The 16339-nt window shown below is 42.3% G+C and overlaps 1 protein-coding gene and 1 pseudogene across 3 annotated transcripts in view; one reads left to right on the top strand and one right to left on the bottom strand.

Annotated features, from left to right (window-relative positions):
* The window catches only part of XPNPEP3 (X-prolyl aminopeptidase 3), a 66019-nt gene extending 56202 nt beyond the window's left edge, over positions 1–9817 (top strand). For all 3 annotated transcript variants that reach the window (XM_077757932.1, XM_077757934.1, XM_077757933.1), the window contains 3 exons: positions 2808–2988; positions 4057–4177; positions 6236–9817. In XM_077757932.1, the coding sequence (XP_077614058.1) occupies positions 2808–2988; positions 4057–4177; positions 6236–6402 (469 nt within the window). In that variant the 3' untranslated portion in view covers positions 6403–9817. The remainder of the gene's footprint in view (positions 1–2807; positions 2989–4056; positions 4178–6235) is intronic.
* A 5151-nt stretch (positions 9818–14968) lies between these two features.
* On the bottom strand, positions 14969–15069 carry LOC144226629 (U6 spliceosomal RNA; annotated as a pseudogene).
* Positions 15070–16339: the final 1270 nt, after the last annotated feature.

Raw genomic sequence — 16339 nt, forward strand, 5'->3', positions numbered from 1 at the left:
CCTGGGTGGCTTAGTCGGTTAAGCGTCCGACTTTCGCTTAGGTCATGATCTCGCAGTTCGTGGGTTCGAGCCCCGCGTCAGGCTCTGTGCTGACTGCCAGCTCAGAGCCTGGAGCCTGTTTCAGCCTGTGACTCCCTCTCTCTCTGACCCTCCCCTGCTCACGCTGTCTCTCTCTCTCTCTCTCCTAAAAATAAGTAAAACATTAAAAAAAAAAAAAAAGAAAGAAATAAAACATTTAAAAAAAAATTATTAAAAAAAAAAAGCAGCTATTATAGATGTGTTCAGAGAGTTAAAAGAACAAATATAAGTACATTGAGTGAACAGATTGAGAGTTTCGGTAAGAAGTAAGAACAGGGATTCTGGGGAGATGGCAGCAAAGTCATGGTTTTTCTGTCCAAATTGTCAGATAACAGTAGAGCAACTAGGTAGCAAAACCAAACACTGGGTGATAGGGTATCACCTCAACCTAAGAATACAAACAGTTACGAACATACTCTGTACAGCCACAAGGCCCGGATGGTATCACTATCTGTGTAGAAGGAAGAAGAAGGAAGCAACTGTAGTGGAAGAAGCTATCTGACGTGCTTGAGAACAAAGGAACTCCCAAATAACCGACAGCTATTCACTGGAAAGGATGATGAGCCAGTTCGAGAACAGAAACTGAAACGGGAAAGATTTGCTGCTCCAGAGGCCCGAGGAAGTTTGAGGCCTCTTCCTGTGCTCCCTTCTCGCACTAAGGAGAAACTGCTGGAAGTAGAATTAAAATTGAGCAAGTTAGGGACAAGAGAAAGGAATGAGATACCCAAATCAAAGAAAGAGTGGGAGCGGAATTGAAAGCAAGCTGCCATATTGTCTATCACTGCACCAAAACAAGAGTATGCTCTGTGATGCTAAAAAATCTTTCCTAAATTCTGCCTCATTCTAAAAGTTCAGGAAAATTAATTTCACATAAAGTAAGCAATAAAAGTATCTTGGGTAATCTCCTACAAAGTTAATAAAAAACAAAAAGATATATTGGGGCGCCTGGGTGGCTTAGTCGGTTAAGCGTCCGACTTTCGNAAAAACAACAACAACAAAAAACAAAGAGATATAAAACAAAAGGGTAAAAGATGATTTTAATTCTGTCCTCCTTGTGTCCTAAGAACCGAAAAGAAAGAAGGCAACTGAAATATAGAGAAGTTACATAGAAGTTCTGTAGTCTCAAATTTTAATTGAAATATCAATATGAGCTCAGGGGCACCTGGGTGGCTCAGTTGGTTAAGCTTCCTACTTTGGCTCAGGTGATGATCTCAAGATTCCTGATTCAAGCCTCGCATCAGGCTCACTGCTGGCAGTGTGGGTTCTGCTTGGGATTCTCTCTCTGCCTCTCTCTGCCCCTCCCCTGCTTGCTCTTTGTCTCTTTCAAAATAAACTTTAAAAAAAAGAATTGTTAAGAAGTGCCTGATGGCTCAGTTTGTTAAGCACTGACTCTTGGTTCCATTTGGCTCCAGTCATGATCTCATGAGTTCGTTAATTCAAGCCCTGCGTCAGTTGGAGCCTCCTTTGGATTCTCTCTCTGGCTCTTCCCTACTCTCACCTACTGCGTGGGTGCACTCCCTCACTCTCTCTCTCTCTCTCTCTCTCTCACACACACACACAAATAAATAAAAATGAATGAATGAATGAATGAATGAATGAATGTTAACTGTTAAAAGCTCTTTAGAAATACTGTGGTGGGTTGGAGTGTGGGTACCCTCATAGTGACACAAATATAACATGTTGCTAATGGCTCATTTGGGGATGGGTATATAGGTGTTCATTATACCCATTATATTCTTATATTTAACCATTCTTAATAAGGGACATTTCAAGTTTATCTACTATAATTATAAAAAACCACAATGAACATTTTTATATATTCAGGGTTTTTTTTGAATTTCAAATATTCTTAGGACAGATTCTTAAAGCAGAATTACAAGCTCGAATTTTGTGAATAAATTTATTAAAACCTTTGATTTAATTGGCTGTACTAATTTACACTCCCCATCAGCAGTGTAGAAAATACATACCATATCCCACCAGCTTAATTTTTTCTTGTTTCTCCCCATGATTGCTGAAGAAATTATTATTCTAAGGACACTTAGTAGCTAGAGTATCTACTAGTTTATCTCATGACACAGGCTTTACCTACAAGAAGTGGATTCCTAGGCTTTGTTTGCTTTTGTTTGTTTTTTATACATTTTATTTTATTTTTTTATTTTTAAAATGTTCATTCATTTTGAGAGAAAGAGAGCATGTATGAGTAGGGAAGGAGCAGAGAAAGGGAGGGAGAGAGAATCTCAAGCAGGTTCCACACCAACAGCGCGTGAGCCCAACCTGGAGCTCGAACTCATGAACTGTGAGATCATAACCTGAGCCAAAATCAGGAGTCAGATGGTTAATGAACTGAGTCACCCAAGTACCCTTTGTTTTTTGAGGTTGGTTTTGTTTTGTTGTCAGTGGTTAAAAAAAGGGGGGGAATGGATCAAGTTGAACCTGGTCTAGCCCTCCAACTGTATTCATGGCTGAGTGTATCTGTAGCCCCACCCCATGTATATCTGCTGATCGTTTGAAGGAGAGGCTGTTGCTGTCCTAGCTCGAAGAGTTATTGTTCTTCCTGTTGAGAGTCTAGGGCACAATTAAGGTCCTGTCAGTACTGATACATTGATACTGATTAAGTATCAACGGTGTCCCATCATCTTGGAGTTTTTCCTAATCAAACCTAGAGGCAAACTTCCTGCAATATCAGATTGTTCCAAATGTGAGTTCTTTGGTTTTCCTGTCCCCAGGTTCACAGCACCTCAGGCAGAACTCTATGAAGCTGTTCTAGAGATACAGAGAGATTGTCTGACCCTCTGCTCCCCTGGGACAAGCTTGGAGAACATCTACAGCTTAATGCTGACACTCATAGCCCAGAAGCTTAAGGAGTTGGGTATCGTGAAGAACATTAAGGAAAATAATGCCTTCAAGGTATGGCCCCTCTTTTGACCCCGGCTCTCAAGAACACCTGATGTGCTGCTGGGTTTTCATCCTATAGAAAACTAATTAGATTTAGAAATGGTCTTTCTGATTCTTCATCTAGAAGAGGGATTTAGATTGAACATGGATTAAAACAAAAGGAGTCAGTACTTACTTCTTCCAGAAGATGGCAGCACATTCTAGTTCGTTGCATCCTGTATAAGTAGCTCCGTCGGCAGAAAACATAAAATGAAAGCTGGTGCAGACAGGGTGGGAGAGGACACAGAAAGGATAAAAGGTTAACTCTCAAGCCTTTTTGTGGTAATTTTGAAAAGTAGAAATCATGGGGGAGGGTGTCTTGCTTCGGTGACATTGGTGAAACTAACAATATTTCCAAGGGCCACCCACATCTTGAGTGAACTTCATCTGTATCCAAAATGTAATGATATTCAGTAAAAATGTAAAACCTTAGCACTAAATTAAGATGCCAGGTGGCCACGCCAAACAGACCATTACGGCCTCTCATCTCCAAGTTTGGGCTGCCAGGGTTTCTTTTATCAATAGGAAAGACACTATCAATTCCTCCTGCTGAAGCCAACAAGTCTAATTAACGGATAGGAATATCCAAGCCGGTAAATGCCTAATGATTACTGTGTTAATTTAATGTTCTATGCCTACTCCACAAGTTGCTATGAGATACTCAGGGTCTCCACAGAGTAGGCTTTCTGAGAGGGACTTGTGAACATTGAGGAGAGAACTATTCTAACATAATCCTCTTCCTTCCCCTAAGAAAAGAGACTCTGATTTGCCATAGTCACTGCTGGGGTTACCCAAGTTAGCATGTCTGTAGTATGTCAAATAGTGGGAATGGAAACTTGGATGCATTCAAATGCCATCTGCAGAATTACATTCAAGAGGCAGCTGTTTATTGGGTCTCTTAAGCATTAACTAGAGGACAGGTTAAACCTAAGAGGCAGAACCGTGGGGGAGGTATTAACACGTAGCTCAGTGATTGATACATGCCCAGCTTTCCCCTTAAGGGGTCATTGCTCTGATAACACTGTGGTGATTTTTTTCCAGGCTGCTCGAAAATATTGCCCTCATCATGTTGGCCATTACCTCGGGATGGATGTCCATGACACCCCTGACATGCCCCGTTCCCTCCCTCTACAGCCTGGTATGGTAATCACAGTGGAGCCAGGTAAGGGCGGGTGCAGGCTCTGATCCCTTGGGACACATGATAGTATCAGATGGAAAAGTAAATGTTGCTTACTTTTACCTGAACCAACATAATTAAATTAGGAGAGACAGGAAAATGGATCTCTTCAGTGTAAAAGGGAATTTTATTTTAGATTTTCCGTGAGCTTTCTTATTTAACATCACACAATTTGTTTAATTTGACTTCTCCAGTAAACAACAGATGGGGACTACTTTCTATAAGTAGATATTAGGAAATAAATCTTTTTTTAAACCCTGCCTTTCTCAGGGCCAGTTTCTACTCATCTCCTGTGTAGTGGTGGGATGCTCACACCTCTGAAGCCGCAGGTGCTTTCCTGCAGAGAGCTGCTCTACTTCTTAGTATCCAGGTCCTTTCTCCTGAGCTTGAGGGAAATCTGGCAATCTAATGGTTCCCCAGCTTGAACCATCCTGGGCAGCGGGCAGAATTCCGCAGGAAAGTGGTAGTCACAGTAGAGTGTAAGGATTGATGTTACAAGAGGAATTTGGGGTTGTTGTTTTTTTTTAATTGGAGAGAGAGAGACAAACAAAGAACAGGGGAGAGGAGGGAGAGAGAGACACACAGAGAGACAGAACCAGAGAACCTTAAGCAGCCTTCATGCTCAGTGCAGAGCCCGTGGGGCCTGATCCTACAAGTCTGGGATCATGACCTGAGTCAAAATCAAGAGTCAGATACTCAACTCACTGAGCCACTCAGGCGCCCCAAGATTTTTAAAAAATGTGTGTGTTTGAGAGAGGAGGGAGCAGAGAAAGAAGGGAACAGAAGATCCAAAGCAGGGTCTGCATGGAAAGCAGAGAGCCCAATGTAGGGCTTGAATCCACAAACCACGAGATCATGACCTGAGCTGAAGGCAGATGCGTAACTGACTGAGCCACCCAGCGCCCCCCCTCCCCGAAAAAAAAATTTTTAATGTTTATTTTTGAGAGAGACAGAGCGTGAGCAGGAAAGGGACAAAGAGAGCTGGAGACACAGACTCCTAAACAGATTTCAGGCTCTGAGCTGTCAGTGCAAAGCCCAGTACAGGCTCACATTCATGAGCCATGAGATCTTGACCTGAGCTGAAGTTGGACACTTAACTGACTAAACCACTCAGGTGCCCCCCAAGAGTGATATTTAAATAATAACTCTGTTTTTGTCAAGAAAATGTATTTCAACTATAGATTTCAATTGTTTTCATCTCTAAATTTAATAAATTACCATTGAGACCCGACTTTATACTACCCAGTCACGCGTTGCTATCTGTGGCTTTATGTACTATTCGGTAAAGCCGGGTTGGTGCATGGGTGTTTCCTTAGACTTCGAATACATTTTCCTTCACTGATCTTTTTCATTTTACAGATAGGGCAGTATCTGTGAGTATAGTGGAGGACGTTTCCAGTTTCTTACATACCAAAAGACCTGTTTTTATCTTACTTCATGATTAGAAAGGGTAGCTTGGACTCTTAGAATTGTCCAAATGTTTGTTAAGGTCTTCCTGTTTCTCTCTTACTCTACATTGTGTACATCAGTTATATTTACAGCTTATTTGAAAGAGCTTATTTGAGTATTTCTACAGCTTATGGTTGTTCAGGCTAATGATCTCAAAATAAGTGTTTTTCATGTATTTTAAAATACTTTATATCCTTATTTTAGCCAAGTTCCCTTTTCCCAGGGGACAATTCAGCAGGGAAAGAATGCATTTATATTATCTACTGGTTCCCAGCATATGTTGACCTACTCAAAAGTAACTTTGGTGGCCTGCTTAAACCACTAGAATATGACAGAATCATGTTCACATTATCACAGTCACGTGGAGCTTGTAGTCTGGTACACAAAACTATAGCACTAGTTCTAGCAATGATAGACAACATTTATTGACCATTATGTGCCACACACTTTTATGTGTATTCTCTCATTTAATATCCAAAATTCTAGGATCCCAGGTCTACAGATGAATTGTAACACAGAGAGGTTAACTTATTTATCCCAAATCATCCAGTTATTGCTGTTTATGAGCAACACATTCTTTTTTCTACTTTTCAGGCATTTATATTCCAGAGGATGACAGAGATGCCCCAGAGAAGTTTCGTGGTCTTGGTGTACGGATTGAAGATGATGTCGTGGTGACTCAAGACTCACCTCTCATCCTTTCTGCAGATTGCCCCAAAGAGATGAATGACATAGAACAGATATGCAGCAGGGCCTCTTGACCCTCGCTGTAGCCCGTGTGCAGCTCAGGTTCAGAGGGGGTGTTCGTTCGCATCTGTGCGCATGTGCTAAGTGTGTGTCTGTGTGCACGTTTATACACGTGTCCCGTTTGCGATTGTGGTGGCTATATGAATGTATGTGATTGTGTGTGATCTTTCTTTGTTTTAAGTAGCTAGAAATCTGGAAAACTGAATTTTTGAACCGGATGTTAGTGCAGCGTTTGTAACGTTAACTCTATACAGTTAATGACCAAGGCAGGTTGAATTTTTAAATGTAAAGAAAGATCATGGTTCCATTTCTCCATGCATTCCAGTTAACACAATTAAATATGCAGAAACAGGTCTTTCCCTTTCTGCACTTGGCTGAAGTCTGCTTAATGTTAGAAGATGTTTATGATGCTTGTATTCTGAGCTAACCACCAGTGTCTCTGCCTGTACTAAAAGCCACCTGTCAGTGATTGTGGGTAGCCAGCACATATCTTCCATAACTCCTGTCCGTTTCTTCCAGATCCTACGCGTCTGCTGGAGCCATATGAGCCCTTATGGGCACTGGTGTCCTGCAGTCCCACCATTCAGCTCTAACCAGATTCTAGCAACACTAACTATTAAAACAGTTTTGAGTTTTTCTTGCTATTTGGTTGCCTGTGACCTAGAAAACGTTTAGATTATTGATAAGGGAAGAGATGGAAGAGAAAGAAAAACATATACGTGTCTTCTGCACATCTAGACTTCTCTCCATCTGTTCTCAGTCTGAAGATGATTCCTTTCCCAGGCATCCATGCTTTCTTGATAGATTCTTAGTGCACTGACTCTTCTGGCACACCGTGGAAGCTGCCGCGCCGGGCAGAGGTGGACCCTCTCCTTACCCTCTTGAAGTCAGAGGAATGGCATCCAGGTTTCAGAGAGATGCGCCTGCTCTCTTTCTGTAGCTTCCTCTAGTGCAAAATATGGAACTCACTAAGTACCTGTAAACGCCTTGTGATCCTTTCATTTGTCTAATATTAGTCCTGGAAGGGCAGTAGGAAGGAGTCGTGTTTCCCTCAACACGGCATTGGCGGCAGTCGTACAGGAACTCAGTTTGCAGGGTGAACGGGGCTAGATTGTCAAGTGGTTTATTTGGGAGCATCTGTCCTCGACCTATGTGTTCACCTCCTTTAAACCTGGATACGGCCTACAGTGTACGGAACCTGCTGGTCGTTAGAGCATAAAGTCGAGGGGCTTTAAGAAAGAAACAGGCGAGGGGATTAACACTCCCTGCGGCGCTAGAGGTTTGCCCGTCTTACCCGGAAAACCCAAGGTACACAGCCAGAAGCAGACAGCGGCGTCGCCATCAGGAGACAAAGGCCATGTTAGAAATCAGTGATGCACATGGTGTCCTGCCAGGGCTCACCCTCGAATGCTTGGCTCTGCTGAGCAGCTGTGGGAATGGATGGCCACACGACCAGAGTCTCGTCCCCGCGCCCGTCCTCCCCGCCTCCCTCCAACTTCTCAGCCCTGTGCCACTTTCTAAAAGAAGGGGATTGACAATAAATCCACAACTTCTCACCCTCTGGGCTTCCATGGCCCCTACAACCCTTTCCTTGGATTGAGTTTCCTTTGTTCACTTATAATCCTGGAATAAGGAATTGCCTTTTCTTGCTATAAATCACTTTCAGGGTTTTTCAACTTTCTAAGTAAAAGCCTGGGAGGCTTTTATGTGCAGCATCATACCCGGACACAAAACCGACTTCCTCTGGTCAGAACCTAGTCAAGTTCTGCAGCTGTCGTGAGCCACAGAATGCCTGTTGCAGAATTCTTCTGGTGATTTTTGGTCCCTGACCCAAGCATATTGTCCTTTGAGTCCCAGATTAACTTCAGTAGCTAAGCATTGGATCAGACTGTCCGCACCACGAAGAGATGGCCTAGTGTTTCGGGGCCGTCGGATACAGTTGGGATTTGTTGAGCAGCTAGTGGTGCGTGAGGCAGGAGTCTCCTACGTTCTTAGCCTCGCCGCAGACACGGCCCGCGCCTCCTCCAAGGCGAAGTGCATAAATACTTTATATATGCACCAGCCTCTCCTAATGAAAACCTTAATCTTCAGAAATCCTTCAGATGTTACACTGGGATTTTTCTCCTTCAGTTGAAGAGAGATGGTTGGGTCGTGAATGATACATAACCATGTAAGTGAAGGAGGCACATCCAGATAGCCTGTGCCACGTACTTTTGTGTGTTTGTCTCAGGAATTGCTGTTTTTCTTCATACTCAAAAGACTTATTTGAAACACAGCAGTACAAATACTTGAGTAGAAACCCTCCCCCCATAGTCCTAATATCCAAACTAGGAAGGTGCTCCTCGTGACGTGACTTAAAGTTCTCTCTGTGTCTTATTTTAAACCTTGGTTCACTCATCTTTGCAACAAAGTCAGAAAGGGAAACTTCCTGCCGTAGACATTATGTCTTAATTTGAGGTAAAGATTCATAAAATAAGAAAACCCCAGATAAAGACCTTGTAACTCATTAACATAGGGCAATTGAACTGTGTTATATTTTTCAAAGCTTATATTGCCAACACCCCCCTTTAGCTTTCTTAATAATACAGAGATTACAGATCTGATGCAGGAGTGCTGACTCCCCTTCCCCCTTGTCTGTGTCAGAGGTCACAAGTAAAGCATGGGCACTGCCCACCAGGCCAGCTGTGACCACAGAGTCCTTTGGAACACTTGGGTTTCCAATAACTGCTACCAATAAAACAAAGTTGGGATCTGAGTCAGACCCTATCTGCCATCCCTCAGCTGGCGTATGATTAATGATAATGTAGCTCGTGTGTGTGTGTGTGTGTGTGTGTGTGTGTGTGTTAGAAACTGACCGAGGGCCCAGGCTGGTGGCAGCATAAAGGACCCTGCTTGGAAGAGGTTTTTATGATGTTCATTTCTTTTTTTTTTTTTATTTTAGTTTCCTGAAGTGAGATCTGTCCCCTAAAACTTAAGCTGATAGGGTTACATTTCAGGCCTGGGAAAATACACCTCAAGCTGAAGTGTTTAATGTTCCTAATATAATGAGAAGGTGAATGCATTAATGCTAACGTTTAATGAGGGCAGAATTCCATTGTCCCAAAGCACGTGGGTCCTCCTGGCTGTTCTTCTTACCTCTGCCCAAGTGTCACCAAGGAACTTGGGATGAACATCAGTATTGCTCAGATTAGGGGTCCCCACTGACATCAAGGCCTTATAGGGGGTGCTCACTGAGGATCTGAGAGAGCTGCAATCTTTGCTAGCACTTCTTAATGCTTTCTATGACTTTTGTGCAATTATACAAGTTCAGCTTGAACAGAATGCTGTTACTTTTTAAGGCTCTAGCCACTGAAAATAGATATGTCATTTCCCAACAAGGGAAAAGCATTTATTACTATCATTTTAAAAATAAATTATAAAACAGTGTAACAGTGTGTGGTGTGTATGTGTTATTTTCACATCTAGAGTTTACAGCTTTAAATGTGAGAACATTTTGTTTTACAAAATGTCTTATAAAGAGGCGCACCTGGCTGGCTCAGTCAGTAGAGCATGCGACTCTTGATCTCAGGGTTGTGAGTCCAAGCCCCACCTTGGTCACAGAGATTCCTTAAATACATACATACATACATGCATGCATACATATTTGAAAATACATAATTTAGGGACATCTGGGTGGCTCAGTCAGTTACGTGTTCAACTCTTGATTTCGGCTCATGTCATTATCTCACAGTCGTGAGATCAAGCCCCACATTGGACATTGGGCCCCTGTACTGGGCATGGAGCCTGAATGGGATTCTTTCTCTCTCTCTCTCTCTCTTTCTCTGCCAGTCCCCTGGATAAGTAAAACTAAAAAAACATATGCAGAGTATTAACTGCTGTCATAAAAATCATGATTCAGACTTGAGATGATCTTATCAATCATGGAAAATGAATGGATTAGATCGAGCCCATTAAAAGATTGACTTAAGCATCTAATGTATAATGTGGTGACTATAGTTGAAAATACCGTATTGTGTAATAGAAATGTGCTGAGAGAGTAGAACACAAATGTTCTCACCAAAAATGGGGGGAGATAAATACGTGGATTGATTGATACACATATTAATAATTAACCAGATGGGGGACATCCTTTCACGATGTGTATTATCAAATTGTCATGATGTGCACTTTATATACCTTACAGTTTGGTTAGTTACACCTCAAGAAAGCCGGGGGGGAAAGGTTGACTCTCCACAAAAGTGACCCATAGTCTCCATACAGCCCCTGTACCACTCAAGACTGTAAACTTTGTCCGTGAGCTCTTTATGAAGACTGAATTTTGTAGGGTAGTAACATCAGTTTGCAAGGTTGTAAATTTGTGAACTTTCTCAGCCATAAAAGACCTGTAAGTGTGGCCATTTCTTCCTAGTAGGAAACCTCTAAAAATCTGAGGTTTTTCGGGGCACCTTGCTGGCTCAGTAGAGCATGCAACTCTTGATCTTGGGGTTGTTAAGTTTGAGCCCCGTGATAGGTGTAGAGATTACTTAAAATCTTTTTAAAATTTTTTTAAATTAAACTTAAAAAATAAAAATCCTTAGATAAAATCTGAAGCTTTCTGTAAGGTGTGCCTCCCAACATTTTTCACATGCTGGCATAACATAAAAAGATATTTTGGGGCCCCTGGGTGGCTCAGTCAGTTAAGCCTCCGACTTTGGCCCAGGTCATGATCTCACAGTGAGTTCAAGCCCTGCGTTGGGCTCTGTGCTGACAGCTCATAGTCTGGATCCTGCTTCAGATTCAGTGTCTCCCTCTCTCCCTGTTCCTCCCCCACTCCCACTCTGTCTCACTGTCTCTCTCAAAAATAAACATTTAAAACAAATTAAGGGGGCGAATGGCTGGCTCAGCTGGTGGGGCATGTGACTCTTGATCTTGGGGTTATGAGTTTGAGTCCCACATGTGGCGCAGAGATTATTTAAAAATAAAATTTTCTGGGACACCTGGGTGGCTCAGTCCGTTAAGTGTCCTACTTCAACTCAGGTCATGATGTCGTGGTTTGTGAGTTCGAGCCCTACATTAGGCTCTGTGCTAACAGCTCAGAGCCTGGAGCTGCTTCAGATTCTGTCTCCCTCTCTCTCTGACCCTCCCCCACTCACACTCTGTTTCCCTCTCACACAAATAAATAAACATTTAAAAAATTAAAAATAGGGGCACCTGGGTGACTCAGTTGAGCGTCAGACTTCAGCTCAGGTCATGATCTTCAAGTTCGTGGGTTTGCATCCCACGTCAGGCTCTGTGCTGACAGCTTGTTCAGAGCTTGGAGCCTGCTTCAGAGTCTATCTCCTTATCTCTCTGCCCCTCCCCCGCTCACGCTGTTTCTCAAAAATAAATAAATGTAAAAACAAAATTTTTTCATTAAAAAAAATACAACAAAAATAAAATCCAAAAATATTTTGTTTGGCACAATGGAATAAACGAGGGGACTTAGGAATGTATACATGTGACTTAGAGAAAAAATTCATTCCATATCCTTTATACAATTATAAGAAAAATAATATGTACAAAGTTTTATAGAAATTTTTAAATTTATGTAACACTTCCAAGAAATGATTTTTAGAATGTCAATAGAAGACTTAAATCACTTGTGGGAACATGATGTTTTTTGATAAGAGGCTGAAACTCTACACACAATTCCTAATCCAGACTTTATAGTGATGGTATCTTCAGATTCTCCATAATCACCATTTACAAGAAACTTATATGCACAAATTTGTCACAAAAGTTTTAAAACTATCTTTACAATTGTTTAAAAATTTATGATTGGGGGCTGAGTCAATAGAGCATCTGACTCTTGATTTCAGCTCAGTTCATGATCCCAGGGTCGTGGGATCCCAGCCCCCTGTCAGGCTCCATGCTGAGTGTGGAAACTGCTTAGGATTCTGTTCTTCCCCCGCTGTGCCACTATCCCCCACTAGCACACAATCTATCTCTAAAATAAATAAAATGTATGGTTGAACTGATGAATGGATAAATGAGATGTAACATATCCATACAGTGAAATATTACTCGACCATAAAAAGAAATGAAGTACTGATACACACTACAGCACAGCTGAATCTTGAAAACATTATGCTAAGTGAAAGAAGCCAGATTCAAAAGGCACATAATGTATGACGTCATTTATATAAAATGTCCAGAATAGGCAAATCCATGGAGACAGTAGATTAGTGGTTGCAAGGGCCCGAAGGTAGAGGGAAATAGAGAATGACTGTTAACAGAGCTTCTTTTTCACGTGCGGGAAGTAGTCTGGAGTTAGAGGGTGATGGCCGGTGCACAACTGTGAGCATGCTAAAAAAGCTTGACTCGTATACTTTAAATCCTTATTTTAAAATCCCCTTAAAGGGGATTTTATGGTATTTGAATTAAATCTCAATTATTTATGAATGAAATTAAATTTAAAGACTCCGACTCCTTTCATTGACAAATATAATGTGATACTTCTTATAACATAGACTTCAAAGTGAAATCACTCACATCAAATATTTCAAGATGATGAGGCTATAATTCACAGAAGGTACATGTGTTTTTTAGAACAGTCACCCTGGAAACGCCTGGGTGGTTCAGTCAATTAAGCGTCCAACTTCAGCTCAGGTCGTGATCTCACAGTTGACAAGTTCAAGCCCCACTTTGGGCTCTCTGCTGTCTGTTGAGTGTCCTACTTCAGCTCAGGTCATGATCTCGTGGTTTGTGAGTTCGAGCCCCGCGTCAGGCTCTGTGCTGACACCTCAGAGCCTGGAACTGCTGCAGATTCTGTGCCTCCCTCTCTCTCTGCCCCTCCCCCGCTCATTCTCGCTCTTTCAAAATAAATAAACTAACAAAAAGAAAACAAAACAAAAAAGAACAGACACCTTGCCCATGGCTTTGACCACAAAGTTCAGAAGTATTCCATGTATGTGAAGCAGAAAGCGGGGCTGTCCGGAGCTGTACCTGCGAGGAGCCTTGGCCCCATCTTCAGCCCCCATTCCACCCACGGCACCACAGTACTTGAAACGTCAGATGCTACAGCAATGCTACAACTCCCTTGTCTTTGATGAGCGAGGGCACACTCAGAGGCTGCAGCTGCTGCTGTGGTGAATGACTAGGTGGTAGCACCCCTCCTCGGCCATATTTCAGTGAGTCCTGGACTCCTAGTGATCAGGTGACCAGTAACGGATCTCTGGCTGCTCCAAGTTCCATCCATCTGGCCATCCTGGGGACAGTGGGGATCAGTATCTCCCAGCCCACTGATTTCAAGGCACATCATTCAGGGTATTTAAAATTGTAAAATCTAGAATTGTGCTGACCGAAGCTTATCTTGGACTTAAGAATTTGTGGCACTATGTAAATATCGATCCAGATTTCCACCGGTTTGTAAAGCCTAGTGGATAGTTGCCACTAACTGCTATCTTTTCCTAGGAAAGTTGAGATTAGGAAGCCTACAGTGAGACATCAGAAATGTTTTTAAAACCGGTCATCTTGAAAACGTTATTCAATGTTTCATTGCTCGGTATTTGGCTATGCTATCTACTCTTGTCACAGATTAAAATCTCTAATCGGGGCATCTGGCTGGCTCAATCAGTAGAGCACGTGACTCTTGACCTCAGAATCGTGAGTTTGAGCCCCACATTGGGTGTAGAGTTCACTTAAATAAATAAAAAAATAAATAAATCTCTAATAAACTATAGCCAATCCTTGCACTAATTATAACCTGGACAGTGAACTATACATTACACGTGAATGATTCTATTTTACAATAGGGATCGCTATGCATCAAGTATATAAATTGTACTTGACATTGCATCAAATAGAGCAGACATAGGGTCCACCTGCAGAGGCCTGAAAGAGCATGCTCTCAACAAAAATATAAGAATATGGTGGTTCCTCAAAAAATTAAACAGAGCTACCATTTGACCCAGCAACTCCACCTCTGAGTATGTACTCAAAAGAATCGAAAGCAGGGACTCAAACATATTTGTATACTCGTATTCATAGTAGCATCATTCACAATAGCCAAATAATGGAAACAACCCAAATGTCCATCAATGAATGATGGGAAAAACAAAATGTGACATATGCATACAATGGAATAGTATTCAACTTTCTATAAATGTAATTCTGATACATGGCCACAACATGGGTGGACATTTAAGACATTGTGCTAAGTGAAATAAGCCAGATAAATAAGGACCAATATTGTATGATTCCACATATATGCAGTGCCTAGATCAGTCAAATCCATAGAGACAGAAAGTAGAATCATGGTTGCCTGAGTCTTGGGGGAGGAAGAATGGGGGTGATTGTCTAATGGAGACAGAGTCTGGTAAGGGAAGATGATAAAGTTCTGGAGAACCATCTGGTGATGGGTCCACAATATACTTAATAGGCCTATGTGAATATACTGTGAATATACTTAAAGGCACTGAACTGTACACTTAAAGATGTTTGAATGATAAATTGTGCATTTTATCACAATAAAAAAAATTTAACTAGAGGAAGAACTATATTAGCTTGTGGGTAAGGCAAGGGGAGGAGGAGAGCTAAAGGCAGACTGAGTGTGACAGTATTTATGTAATTAAACGCTTCGCAAATTTGTGCGTCATTCTCTGCAGGGGCCAGGCTAATCTTCCCTGTATCGTTCTGATTTAGTGTACTTGCTGCCAAAGCGATCACCAGTACTTAAGTAATTAAAATAAGAATTGATAAAATGCTAAATCGGCATCACCAAATAACAGGAATTTATAATACCTTGGTCCCTGCAGTAATCAGACTATCGGTGTGAAGCATCAGGTGTATTTTGAGGTACCTATTTTTAAAAAGATATACCCAGGTGAGTGTTACCAGGAAATAGTGCCATAAAAAGTGGTCGAAAGAGCGGGCTATTTTGAGTGGAGAAGAGAAAGGTAAGGGGAACATGATGGCCAGCTAGCTCTGAATATTTGAAAAGCTGTCATGTAGAACATTTTATTTTATGCTGCTTCATTAGGCAGAACCGGAACAGGTGGGTGGAAACACTCTCATAGAATCAGAATTTTAGAGGTAAAAAAGGGGTGTAGCGACTTTGTCCAAGCCCCTTACAGATGGAGTGAGGTGAGGGCGGTCAGGTTTACCAAGTCCTCGCTCCAGGATCCAATGCTGATTCCCACAGCCCATTCCAAACCATTTCATCTCTTCAAGATGTCAATACCTTTGCCTCCTCACAATTGGCCCAATATGGGAGGCGCCTGGGTGGCTAGGTTGGCTAAGCATCTGACTTTGGCCCAAGTCATGATCTCACAGTTTGTGGGTTCGGGCCCTGTGTTGGGCTCTGTGCTGACAGCTCGGAGCCTGAAGCCTGCTTTGAGTTCTGTATCTCCCTCTCTCTCGGCTCCTCCTCCACTCACGCTCTGTCTCTGTCTCTCGAAACAGTGAAGAAACGTTAAAAGAAAAAAATGTTTAAAAATTGGCCCAATATGTTCCCCTCCATTTGCAAGGAAAATATCACGTCATTGTGCCCTCTCGCCCTCACCGGCTCCCCACTCTCTTCTGCTGTGCCCTTGGTCCCCTCACTGTCCATCTCCTCTGTGACTCCAGACCTCAACAGTGTTCCCGCCTCTTCCCCAGAGACATTTCCTCAGCCTGCGACAATCCACAAGTGGATGTCTTTTTCAGTGTCACTCAACCTCTCTAGACTGGGCTATTTTGTTACGCTGTTGCTGGATTCACTACTAAGCTGTAACTACTGCTCTGAAACCAGCCCTGGTGACAAAGGACGTTACCATACTTCACCCCTGGAGTCTGAGGGACTCTATGTACTTCCGTCGGAATCCAGTCGGGGAAATAGAAGTTACTCTAAATATTCAAAACAGAAAATGTCCTATCAGGAATTGGGCTCACAGGAGCTCCAAGAGCCGGAGAATGGGATCTGAGGCCTCCTGAAGCCTGACAATGGCAGATGCC

The sequence above is a fragment of the Crocuta crocuta genome, unplaced genomic scaffold (genome assembly GCF_008692635.1).
Source record: "Crocuta crocuta isolate KB4526 unplaced genomic scaffold, BGI_CrCroc_1.0 scaffold143, whole genome shotgun sequence".
In the NCBI taxonomy this organism is placed as follows: Eukaryota; Metazoa; Chordata; class Mammalia; order Carnivora; family Hyaenidae; genus Crocuta; species Crocuta crocuta.